This window comes from Pelodiscus sinensis, chromosome 27 (assembly GCF_052426305.1).
Source record: "Pelodiscus sinensis isolate ZL-2025 chromosome 27, ASM5242630v1, whole genome shotgun sequence".
In the NCBI taxonomy this organism is placed as follows: Eukaryota; Metazoa; Chordata; order Testudines; family Trionychidae; genus Pelodiscus; species Pelodiscus sinensis.
Genome location: NC_143078.1, coordinates 12,653,698 through 12,666,196, shown reverse-complemented (window position 1 = coordinate 12,666,196; position 12,499 = coordinate 12,653,698). Strand labels below are relative to the sequence as shown.

Sequence of the window (12,499 nt, the reverse complement as noted above, 5' to 3'; positions counted from 1 at the left end):
AGGTGGATCCCCGGGAGCTATAACGGAGCAAACTGAGCTGATCAGTGCAGATCAGTCGGGTGTTTGAAGACAGTTCTCGCACACACAGATGTTGCTTCGTTGAGACCGTAACGGGAATCAGCATCTCTCAAACAATGGACTAAGAAAGCGACACTCAGATGAAGCCACTGAGAACTGTTTCTCTCACCACATGCTCCTTGTAGCAGTTGCACTTAACTACATAGGCATAGAAGCTGAGAGACTGCAGCTGCTGAGGCTTTTGCTGCTGCACACATGAAGTCCAGTGACTGAAGGGCCAGGTGCTAAGCACCTTCAAAGCCTTACAGTAACAGCAGGATCATGCCCTGGCACTACACACACTGCTGGGAACACCGGGGTTCAGTGAAGAGAGAAAGGAGACTGGCCTGATTTCTCCTAACCCTCTACCTTGACCCTGAAAGATACAGATCATGTTCAGCTTCCAGTGACTTCGACAGTAGCTGAGGGCACTCAGCATGATCAGGCCCGGCACTGTTATGCATACATTCTGCAGTTTGTTTTCCATGGCAGAGAAAAAAGGGAAATAGAAATCACATGCTTCTCCTAATGGTCAGTACTTCACCCCACATAGGGAAGTGCAGCTAAAATGACCAACTCATAAACCCTTATGTCATCACTAAATCAGCTGGAACATGCTCCTTGAAACCTTTAGCAACATTTTTCTGCATGACCCAAGTTGCAAGACAGCAGTTCACAAATCTCTCCTCAATACATGCAGCTGACTTCATGACCTCCCTGTGCTTTAGCCTTGGACTCAATTCTGTACCAGGAAGGTTGTTTTTCACACTAGGCTTTTACATTTCTGAAAAGCACAATCAGCCAAAAGATTAACAGGAAATAGAGCCACAATTCAGGGCTCTGACTGGCAACAGACACGGTGGGGCTAAAGTGCATGGCTCAGACCAAGATCTGAGGTTCTGAGTGGGAGTGTTTGGACTGTACTGTCCCAACTTACAAGCTTGCACCCAATGCTGTCTATCCCCTACACAGAGGCAGAGATGCTGCTGTCTAAATTGCAAGGTCCATTTTTTTGCCCCAAGTTATCGGGGAAAAAATTTCACAAAGATCGATGGAATTGTGACGTAGTGGGGGGTAACCTGCTAACTCTCTGGCTGCTATCTGTAGCACCACCAAGCAGACAAGCGATGAGTCACTATGCAAAGAGGGTATCCCAACTGGTTTGGCCAGCTGACCCCCATGGAGAGGAACAAAGGGAGGTGGAATGCTGCCCTGGCTGGGGGGCAGGGCTGGAGGAGAGTGGGTTGGTTCCTGACTGGAAAGCAGGGGAGAAGGAACTGGGGAGGGGGCTGGGATTCCCCTATCTCAAGGGGGGCACTGAGGCCTCTTAGCCCCCAGTTCCTGTAACCAGATTACATCTGTGCTATGCTGTATCCTGGAGGAGCAATAAACCACCCTCAGTTCTACTGGCTGGTGGAGTCTGTTTGTGCCATTTCGGGGTGCAGGAGACGGGGGACCCCCAACGCACTGTCACAGGAATTGACATGAGACCTAGAAGTAACATCCAGCCTTTCTCAGTCCCCAGTAGGTCACAGGAATTTTGCTTTTTAGAATGAAGGTTAAAGCAACTAGGTTTGAAATCTACTTTAAAAAACTGATGCACGTCTCTGAAACCACTCGAAATTTACTACCCACAGTAAATATTTCAAGTAAGTTAACTTATAAAATATTGACACCCAGAGAGGTTATTTTTGTGACCCTTTTACTGACTCTGCTAGGAGAAATTCTCGTGTTTTTGAGACAGCGAGGCTCAGAGAGAGCAGTATGTCCCTACTTTCCCATCTGTGCCTGGGTACCCCTCTGGACAGCTTCTGTAGCACCTGGGCTCTTGGCACGCTCTCAGATCCCCAGAGGGGTCAGTTCATCAAAAAGGAGATTAAGAACCAACCCAAGTCTGCGTCAGAAATAAAGAAAGTGAAGGGGGGGAGAGGAGGGGGAGAGAAGGGAAGCAAAGGCTGAGCTGGCGCAGAAGAAAACATCCTGGCAGTCACTGCTAGGTCTGTGTGGAGCACTATCAATCAGGCAGCCAGCAACACAAACAATGACTCACCCTCAGCTGGGAGAACCGTGGTGGCTTCTGGGGCGGCTCCTCGTATGGTCTGTCTGCCAAGGAGGCTATGATTCGCTTCCGATGGCCCAGCAGATTCACCTTCAGCACCTGCAAGCAAGAGGCAAAGTTAGCTCAGATCTCAGAGGCGGGCCGATGGCAATATCCCCCGAGCGTGTCCTGTGGGGCTTTATCTTCCAGGCGAACTAATAGCTGCCAGTTTTTGACTGCCAATGGGATTGTCCCATTGCTGGGCATCCCTCCCCACACTGATACTGTTCAGCATCTCTGCTGCTCAGCCTGGTGTCATTTCCTCTCAGATTCATCCCAAAAAGGAGGCGAATTTGCTAGTGCAGGAAATACACTTGCTCCCAATTCAGCACGTACACAGCGTCACTGTGCGAACAGGACCCAATCCATCTGTTCCCACCACCGCTTTGTGAGATTGGGAGCAGCCAGGGAAACCAAGGACCACAGGGGTTAAGGTAGTGGGTCACCAACCAGTAGATCAGGATCTACTGGTAGATCATGGAACCTCTGGCAGGTTTGGCTGGGAGGCTGTCAAGTACTGGCACTTCAGCTGCCCCTCTCAGCTCTGCCATGCTGCTCCTGCCCTCTGTGCCCCTACCTCCAGGAGCTTCCTACTTGCTGTACAGGGCACAGGAAGAAGAGGAAGGGATGCTGATGTCAGGGTGCCCCTCTCCTCACCCTGTACTCCATCTTCACAGGGCAGATAGTTTGCTGGCTGCTTTTGGGAGTGGTGGAGGGCAAGCCTGCCTTAGCTCCCTGCACCCCTCCTCCCCTGGAAGCCACCTGTGGTAAGCGGTGCCCAGCTGGAACCTGCATTCTGAATGCCAGTCCCAGTCCTGAACCCCTCCTGCACCCCAACCTCTGAGTCCCCCTGCACCCAAACTCCCTGCCCCAGGGTCAGCTCAGAACCCCTCCCTCACTCCACATCCTTTATCCCAAGATCAGTGAGTGCATCCCCCTCCCCCACACCCCAGCCCAATAAATGTGAGTAAGGATGGATAGAAGAGGGAGGGAGGGAAGATGGAGTGAGCAGGGGCCAGGCCACGGAGAAGGGGCAGGGAGGAGGCGGGGAAAGGGTGTTTGGATTGGAGGTGGATCCTGGATTGCACTTAAATTCAAAAAGCTATCTCATGCTTCAAAAGGTTGGAGACCCCTGGGTTAAGTGATGCATCCAAAGTCACACACAAGTTAGCATCACAGCTGAGAGAGTAGGGCTGTTGCTAGTGTTCAATCCCAATCTTAAACCACTAGATGAGGCTACCCAGTACCCCAACCATATACAAATAACTACAGTTATCTTTTGCAGGGTGAAAACCTTAAACCTGCAGCAGACAGGTTACATTTTAATCAGACAAACGGGCTGTTTTATTTCATCTCAGGACTCTTGAAGAATCAGCCGCATGAAATGCGGAGAGAAAGAAATCGGAGCAGACCCCATTACAATTGGTATCCTCTCATTCCCAGCAAAGACCAGATCTGCACATGTACAGGCTCTCCCTGAGTCAGGACCCAGTCAAACACTTTTCTAATCCCCAAGCATGACACCGTGCATCTCAGCGAAGGTAACTTCTGTTGTTCCAGGGCCCTTCACTGCTGCTTGTTTCCCTTTCATGGACACCAACTCTGCCTCCCAGTGGAATCAGGCTGTTCTAAGCCCCAGGCCTACGAGCTGCTGGGAGCCATGGGTCTGTCTATTATACCATGCTCACAAGAGTGGTCCTGCTGCCTCAGAGTGAACTCTCCAAACAGCGACAGTGGCTGGGCACAGAATCATCCTACACTGGTGTTGATTCTCCTCACACCTTTGCATGTGACAGGTACTACAGCTTTGCTGCACTGGGCTTAACAAATCTCTCTGCAAGTCGCACCTGCTTGGAGGGAAAGCCAGTACGTACATTTACTATTTCAAGCTCCCAGAGGTTTTTCACAGTGTCAATGGAGCTGTAGCCACTCGACAGGAAGGACTGAATATAGTCCTGCAGCCCCAAAGAGTCAAGCCAAGCAGAAACCGAAGGCTGGCTGTTCCCGTCGCAACCTAGAGATTTCACCTAAAAATGTGAAAGACAAGAAAGGGTTAAAAAGGCTCCAGGGAGCCCCCAAAGCTTGGATTCCAAAACCTACAGTGGCTGCAGTTAAAGCCCCATGTAATTAATTACAAACCTATACCAGGGATTTGTACAGTGACTTCCACATGAGGATCTCAAAGAACCAAGCAGACCTCAGCCCCGGGCCAGGAATGTGTTATCCCGTCCACAGGTGAACAAGCGAGGAACTGAGGTTCACCAGCAAGTCCAAGGTTGCATAGTGAGAAAACTGGGAAAGAATCCAGGAATTTCCCATGCTGTGCTCACTGGAGAGCATCCCCTCCCTTCCGCTTTGACCCTTTAAAGCCCAGAGCCACATAGCAGCTTGGGAACAAGTTCATATTCCTGTTGTGTCTTCAGAACACAGCAAAGCTTGAACTCCAGTCAGTTGTACCTTTGGGTAGAGGTGTTTTCCCCCCAACAGCACTGGTGAGAGCACAGCGCTGCTGTCCCACCCTGGGCTCTAGCCTGAGAAGCAGGCTCTGTGATTCAGGAGTAACTGTGTCATATGCAAGCAGCTGGGTTCAGCTGGGGGAGGGAGAGTACAATCCAACACATCTGCGCACTGGGAGAAGGCTGCCAGAAAAGGGAGACTGAGGGGACTGTTCGCAATACCAAAGGCTGGGAGGAAAATCTTCTCTTGGTCAATGTAATGCTCACAGAAGTCACTGTATTAAATAGCCTAGGAGAAGGAGTCCCTCAATTATCAGGTGATAGCAGACAGGCAGGCTCTCTCCCCAGCATCCGCATCAAAAAACCTTCGTCCTGAGCTGGAGGGACACTGCAGAGCTGAGGGCCATCTCCATAGCTTGGGCAGGCCTCAGCATTACTGTTGTAAGCATAATAAAGGCTGGTGGTTCGCACCAGAAGTGCTGGTGGTTTTTATGGTGGGGCAACTGCCCACTAGCAACTAGACAGACCCCCACCCCCGCCCTCACTTCTGGCAGGGAAACGCTGTCACTGCTGTGAAGGAATTAGGCTGGTGATCCAACAACACCTGGGCTAGCTCCAGGGTCAGGACCATACCCTGCTCACAAGTGACTGCAGCAGGGAACAGCCTAGCTGGTGGAAGAGGCAGCCACGTTCTCATCTATTTATAAAGGCTGCCCACATCCAGTCCATCTCAGTCTCCAGCACCTGACAGAGTCTGTCTGCCCCTTGTGAGCAAAGAGCAGGTTGGAGGAGACTGCTGAATTCTCCCTTCAACTCCTGGGCATACTCTCCTCTAACAAATGGTACTGGCGAGTCGCTCCATTTAACACATTCCATTTATTTCCTTCATGCACTAGTGGTAGGCATCCTGCTGCCCACAGACTTGATGCTGCCCTGTTCCAAGTGCCTGAAATCGCCCTCATTACATGCCGCTGGCACAGATAAGGCAGCGACCAATTTCACACTGCCGCCCCTGGCACAGACCTGAGACATCGGGGCAAAGGAAGACTGCCTTGTTTGAGCACTGGAGCTCGGTTAGCCTATCGGTGCGAATTCAAGCTGGGTCACAGGACCTTTGGCTTAACTAGAAGTATTGACATGAGGTTATATCGGGCACTGGCTGAATGTGACAGAGAAGAGTGGCAGGCAAACCAAGGGGAGCGGTTACCCTTCTTCGGTTTCTCTGGCCAAAACAAATATCACAGCAATTAGACTTCACTGCAGTGGAAGAGTGCTGGTAGAGTCAAATGTGGAGCGAAGTTCATCACGCTCTTGCCTATGACTGCAGTCTGGGGCTCTGGCTGTAAGGGGCAGCACCCCAAAACCAGGATGCTCAGAAATCCATCTGTAGAATATCAGCGACCATGCTAGTACTTCCTGCCAGGGCTGATGCCTTGTACATCCCTAGCATTAGGGGACTCAATGCTTGAGTCTTTAATGCAAGCTCTCCACAAGCCTTGTCCCCGCTCCATTCGAGGACACAGGCACAGCAGAGCTCTCAGCAGAGAAGAGGGGAACTCCCCGAGGTGCCTGCATAACCTTAGGATTCTGAGTGTGGTTGCAAGGAGCCAACATGCAGCCTTGTAAGCCACACACTCCTGGTGGGTCCTTACAGTTCAGATGCACCAATACATGCGCAGTCAGCTCAGCAGAACAAACTGCCTCTGCTTCTCCTCAGACCTAAAGCCACGTACAGTCCCCCGCTAGCCATTCCCATCTCCGGTGCAGGATGCTCTGCTGAGGCGGTCTTAAAGCCCTCTTCTCAATGGCCATCTCCCAGGGAGCAGACCTCCAAATAGGGACTGTCTCTAAAGAGGCCTGGCCGGGGCTACATTCTTGGTTTCAAGCACCGTGGCCCTCGTCACCAAGCAACTCTCACCCCGTATGGCTAACTCCACCACCCCATTCTCCCCTCCCGTGCGGCCGCAAGTAACGCAGCAACTGTCACCTTGGGCAGGGGGCGTGCGGCCTGGAGGAGTTTCCTGCGGTGCTGCGGGTCACTAATCCCGATCTCCCGAAGGTCCTGATCTTCCATTACGTTACAGCCCTGTGGAAACAGAGGAGACACGTTGGAGCAGAGTGCAGCGGCAGGACCAGTTGCTGGAGTAGGAGCTATGTATATTCCAACCGCCTTCCCCCATGCCACACACGCGTCCCGTTCTGCTTCCAGAGGAGCAAGGGGAGGCCACTCTGCAGAGCCCCTGCTTCCCTCTGCACCAGGGAAAACGCATGGCAGGAATGGCTGCACCAGGGGGCAGAGCAATGAAACGCTGGACTGAGCAGGCTTTACTGCCAGCTCTTGCAGCCCTGACATTACCCTCTATGGCAGAGGTCGGCACCTGCGCCATAAGTGACATGCAATATGACTGTCAGTGGCACAGGCAATGAAAGCAGGGAGGGGCAGAGAAAGCCCCGAACCTCCCCACCAGCTCTGGCATGCTGGGAACACTAGTCCCTCCGGCTCGGTGTGTTGCCATTTCCCTTCCCCCGGCTGGGACAGGCTCATGCTAGAGCGGAGCAACAACAGCCTCTCTCTCCCCCCCCCCCCCACCTTCCGCTCCCTGAGAACGTGGCAGCTTCCAGAGATGCGTGGTTTCCAGAGTATTCTTCGGGTCCCAGGGACCCCCGCTCCCCCACTGTGGCTGCCCCAGCACCCTCTCCTGCCCCCAGCCGTGCCGCTTCTGCCACACGGGCCCTCCCCAGCCATGCCTATGCCTCCTCCAGGCAGCCTCTTTTTGTTACAGCAGTTGCCACCACTGCAGGGGTGGGGGGGGGACACAGCTGGGTCTGAGGCAAAACCCGGCAGAGCCTCTCCCGGACCTTGGTGCCTTGGAACTGCTGCTTCATCCCTGGGCAGGGCTGTGTGGGGCATGCTTGGGCTTGATAGATGCCTCCTCACTCCCACCCCACTAGGGGAGCAGCAGTCATGGAGCTGCTGGGTCTGGCGGGGAAGGTCAGGGCTTTCTTCACCCCCCCCCCTTCCCTCGCATGTCCGAGTGGGAAGCCAGAGCTAGTGCTGCAGCCTTATTGGGGGAGGGGGGGCGCGCTGAGTTCCCTCCCCACCCCATCGGGTGAATGGCAGCATGCTGTGTAGAAGCTTTCCCCACTGCAAGAGGGCGTGAAGCCAGGTAAGTATCCCTCCTCATGGCCAGACCCCCACCACACCCAATTCCTCTCACACGCTGCCCTCCCCCCACCAAGACCCCAGACTCCCAGCATGCTCAGACATCCTCCATTGCTCCTGCACTCTCCCTCCTGGCCAGACGCCTTACCCCCACCCTGCTCCTGCATCACTGTTGCTCCTCCTCTCAGCCTGTTTCTGCACCCTACTTCCCACCCAGACCTCGCAACCTCTCCTCCTTATGCACCCCGCCTCCCTCTGAGATCCTGCATCTCATCCCTATCCCATTCACTGGCAGCTCTGACTCACACTGAACCCCTCATTTGTGTCCCTACCCCATAGCGTAAGGGGGTCCATAAAATCAACTAACTTCGGAACTCCAAAAAAAAGTAAATCTGACCTGTGGGAAACTCTAAACCTCAGTCCTCCGTATCCCTTCCCTTCACCCCATGAAGCTAAAACAAAATACAGGACTATGTAGCACTTTAAAGACTAACAAGATGGTTTATTAGGTGATGAGCTTTCGTGGGCCAGACCCACTTCCTCAGATCAAATTGTGGAAGAAAATTGGCACAACCATATATACCAAAGGGATACAATCAAAATGAAGCTAGAATGCCAGAGGAGTGAGGTATTTCAGCTGGAGGCCACATCAGTGAGGGTTGGGGGTTTTTAGAGGAGTTTTTAGTTTCTCACTTGTGTGGTCCCTAACTGTGATATTTTTGTGGGTCAGTGGCTCCTGACCCCAAAAAAGGTTCCCCACCCCTGCCATAAAAAACCCTAAAACGATATCTTTTTTATTGTACATAAATTAATATTTTACTTTATTTAAAATGAAGTTTGATAAACTAACATGAGAAAGCTAAAACGCTTAATCTATTTAATTAATTGAAATTAAACCATTCTCCCTAGCTGTAGCTGGTTCAGAAAATATGGTCACTGTACTCAGCCTGCCCCAGCACGCAGATCCGTAAATAGAAATGAGTAAGTTAAATCTTGGCACGCCACTTCTGAAAAGTTGCCGATGCCTGTTCTATGGGTTTTGATTGGTTTCTACAACTTACCTCTACCAAGTTGATACCCAAGATTTCTTCCAGCAGCTGGCACTTGGGAACCATGTTGCAGCTCTTCAGTGCCCTCCCAGTTTGCCCTAAGATGCCTCCATGAGGAATGGAGAATTCCGGTGTACTGATGGGTTAATTTTGGAGCATGCAGTGGTTGCACAGAGACAGTTAAATGAGATGAATGTAGATACGCCTCCCTTCTCTCACTCAGTCTGTTCCATGGCATCTCTTGGCAGCCAATAGATTTCAGGACACTGATTCAAGGGACCTTCCTGTTTCCTATGCAGACACTGTAATCGCCCATTTCTTTGATCACAGTTCAGCAATGCAAATCTCCCCTATGCACAAACAGCCCCTTTTGCCTGTAAACAGAAGGGCTGCTTGCTGCACCACGCTGACAGGCAAGAGATGCCCATCTCTGCTCAGGCTCCCTTGAGAGCCCAGAGAGAATAAATTGAATTTATTTTAGTGAAGCTGGAGATCCAGGGAAGGTCAGTATCTCTGTAATTTATCATCCGTCTCCATGGGGACAGAGGCAGCCCACCCCTCTCCGTGCAGAGGCTCTCATTAAATGCTGCTTTACAAAACTCATTATCTCGGTGCGATGAGGGAATGAAACTGCGTGAGCGCATGGAGACTGCCCTTCCTTTACTGAGCAGAAGCTACATGCCTGTGGGTCTCCAAGAGCCAGATGTGTGTTCCCCATCAGCAAAATAGCCAATGTAACAGCTACTAGACTATCCATACGCAGTTTGACTAGCATTGCAATAGTGCCTGAATCAAGGCCAGCCCCCCTTTATGCTAGGTGCGGTGCACAAGAGCCCAATTTCAACTGCACATATGCCTCCCCCATTGCTGAGATGGCCACAGATTCAAGGTCAACTGCGAGGGCTTGGCCATTGCTATGTTCATAAAAGAAACTGAGTTCAAGTTGGCTGCAGTGCTGCTGAAAGGTCAGCCTAAGTTAGGACAAAAGGTGACCACAGTGCAGGGACCCTTAAGGGAAAAGGGGACTGAAGAGTCTAGTCAAAGCAGTGCAATAAAAAATGGTAACATACAGCCTCTTCCTTCTCTCAGCCATTCAGAGCAGCTACTCACAGCAGAAGGATACGTGATGTAGCACCACAGGGTTTTAAAAACTGAAGACAAGTAAATGTAGCGAGTCTGTCTGTGCGTGGGGCGGGGAGTGTATTAGCAGTTTACAGGTGGGATAAGAGGAAAGGTTCTTCCGTGGATTGATAATTGGTTAAGACAGGAAACAAAGAGTAGGAATAAATGGTCAGTTTTCAGAGTGGAGAGAGGTAACTAGTGGGGTCTCCCAAGCGTCTGTCCTGGGACCAATCCTATTCAATTTATTTATAAATGATCTAGAGACAGGAGTAAACAGTGAGGTGGCAAAGTTTGCAGATGATACCAAACTGCTCAAGATAATTAAGACCAAAGCAGACTGAGAAGAGCTTCAAAAAGATCTCACCAAACTAAGTGACTGGGCAACAAAATGGCAAATGAAATTTAATATTGATAAATGTAAAGTAATGCACATTGGGAAAAATAATCCAAACTATACATACAATGTGATGGGGACTAATTTAGCTTCAGCTACTCAAAAGCGAGATCTTGGGAGTCATTGGGGATAGTTCTCTGAAAACATCCACTCAAGTGTGCAGTGGCAGTCAAAAAAAATATATGGAGATATACCCAGCTCTATGAGAGAGAAGGGACCTTGAGAGGTCATCAAGTCCAGTCCCCTGCCCTCACAGCAGAACCAAGTACCATCTCTGGCAGATTTTGCCTCAGATCTCTAAATGGCCCCTTCAAGGACTGAACTCACAACCCTGGGTTTAGCAGGCCAATGCTCGAACCACTGAGTTATCGCTCTCCCCAAATAGAATGTTAGGAATCATTAAAAAAAGGGATTGAGACTAAGAGAGAGAATATCTTATTGCCTCTATATAAAACCATGGTACACCCACATCTTGAATACTGCATACAGATGTGGTTGCCTCATGTCAAACAAGATATATTGGCATTGGAAAACGTGCAGAAAAGGCCAACAAAAATGATTAGGTGTTTGGAAGGGGTCTCCTGTGAAGTTTAGAAAAGAGGATACTAAGGGGGAATATGATAGAGGTCTATAAAATCATGACTGGTATGAAAAAAGAGAATAAAGAAAAGTTATTCACTTATTCCCACAATCTAAGAACTAGGGGTCACCAAATGAAATTAATAGGCAGCAGGTTTAAAACAAAAAGACAAGGAAGTTTTTCTTCACTCAGTGCACAGTCAACCTGTGGAACTCCTTGCCAGAGGATGCAGTGAAGACCAGAACTAACAGGGTTCCAAAAAGAGCTAGATTGTCTCATGGAGGTTAGGTCCATCAATGGCTATTAACCAGGATGGGTAGGAATGGTGTCCCTAGCCTCTGTTTCCCTGGAGGTGAGTGACAGGGGAGGGATCACATGAGGATTGCCTGTTGTGATCCCTCCCTCTGGGGCATCTGGCATTGGCCACTGTGGGCAGACAGGATACTGGGCTAGATGGACCTTTGGTCTGACCCAGTATGGCCATTCTTATGTTCTTCTCCGGTGCTCAGCACATCCATAGCATACGGCAATCTCCTTCCAGTGTTTGCTCCGGAATGGGATGTTTCTTCATCAACTAGAATCTCTCTCCCTCAGTCTACTCTACAGCATATGTGAGGGGTCTGTAGGGTATCTGTGTACATGCATGGACAGACTTCTTCAGGGCAGACCAGGGTGGGAACCTTGATCTTTGTGATCACTTTAAGACAGGTGTGTGGAACCTAAGGCCTGGGGGCTGGATGCAGCTCCCGGCTTACCTGGATCCAGCCCCCCAGGCTCATGTCTCCCCGCATTGAGGAGCTTGAGCTGGTGCTCCAGCTCCCCTGCTGTCTCCTGTGGGGCTGGAGTACACAATCTACTAGCCTGGGCCCCCCAAGGCTTTGGTGTGTGACGGGAATGTGGAGAATGTCTCTCCCCTTCTCAGTCAGGGGCCACCTCAGTGAGGGGAGTTTTGGCTTCTCACTCGTGTGTGGCCTCAACTGATTTTTCTGTGGTCAGTGGCCCATGGCCCAAAAGAGGTTCCCCACCCCTGCTTTAAAAACTAAATTCACTGAGCACCCTTTAAAGAGCCGCCAGCCTCAAACCCCTGGATGGTTGAGAACAGAGTGACTGCAAGCTCGTGGCACTGCCCAGCACTAGCCTCACACAAGACATGGCAGCAGTCACGGATCCTGCATAAGACGACTTCCGCTCTCTCCCCGCCGCATGCTGGCAGAAAGTACTGACAGCTACCGGGGAGCCCCCAGCCTGAGCATAGCCCCACCCTTAAAAGGGGATCCATTGCTTTCAATAGGGAGATCAGCACTTAAAGGAACAGGTAACGCCATACAAAGAGCACGCTCAGTGTAATGTATTTGAGAGCTCAGGTCAGGCTGTAGAGAATTATTTCACTGAAAACAAGAGTGGAAGGAAAACAGGGCTCCCCAGTTCTGACTCCTGCATGGGAAGGCTGAAGGGCAGATGAACCCTCCTCCTTCGGCCTGCAGCAGAGAGAAAGCACAAAAGAAATGCAGGCGCAGCAGGTCTGTGGAGCAGAGCGTGAAGCCGAGAGCCACAGTATTAGAGCGCTCCTGCGTGAGCAC

At 50.9% G+C, this 12,499-nt stretch overlaps 2 protein-coding genes across 15 annotated transcripts in view; one reads left to right on the top strand and one right to left on the bottom strand.

Annotated features, from left to right (window-relative positions):
• The window catches only part of TCP11 (t-complex 11), a 43,257-nt gene extending 38,170 nt beyond the window's left edge, over nucleotides 1–5,087 (top strand). Inside the window, exon 10 of the mRNA XM_075910437.2 lies at nucleotides 3,514–5,087. Coding sequence (XP_075766552.2) covers nucleotides 3,514–3,635 — 122 coding nt within the window. The 3' untranslated portion in view covers nucleotides 3,636–5,087. The remainder of the gene's footprint in view (nucleotides 1–3,513) is intronic.
• Nucleotides 1–12,499, bottom strand: part of ANKS1A (ankyrin repeat and sterile alpha motif domain containing 1A) — a 178,097-nt gene that overhangs the window by 13,777 nt on the left and 151,821 nt on the right. For all 14 annotated transcript variants that reach the window (XR_012897912.2, XM_075910418.2, XM_075910421.2 and 11 more), the window contains 3 exons: nucleotides 6,599–6,697; nucleotides 4,030–4,182; nucleotides 2,108–2,215 (listed from right to left, as the gene is read on the bottom strand). Coding sequence is in view for 13 of the 14 variants with exons in the window: in XM_075910418.2 (XP_075766533.2) it covers nucleotides 2,108–2,215; nucleotides 4,030–4,182; nucleotides 6,599–6,697 (360 nt within the window). In the remaining variant the exon portion in view is untranslated. The remainder of the gene's footprint in view (nucleotides 1–2,107; nucleotides 2,216–4,029; nucleotides 4,183–6,598; nucleotides 6,698–12,499) is intronic.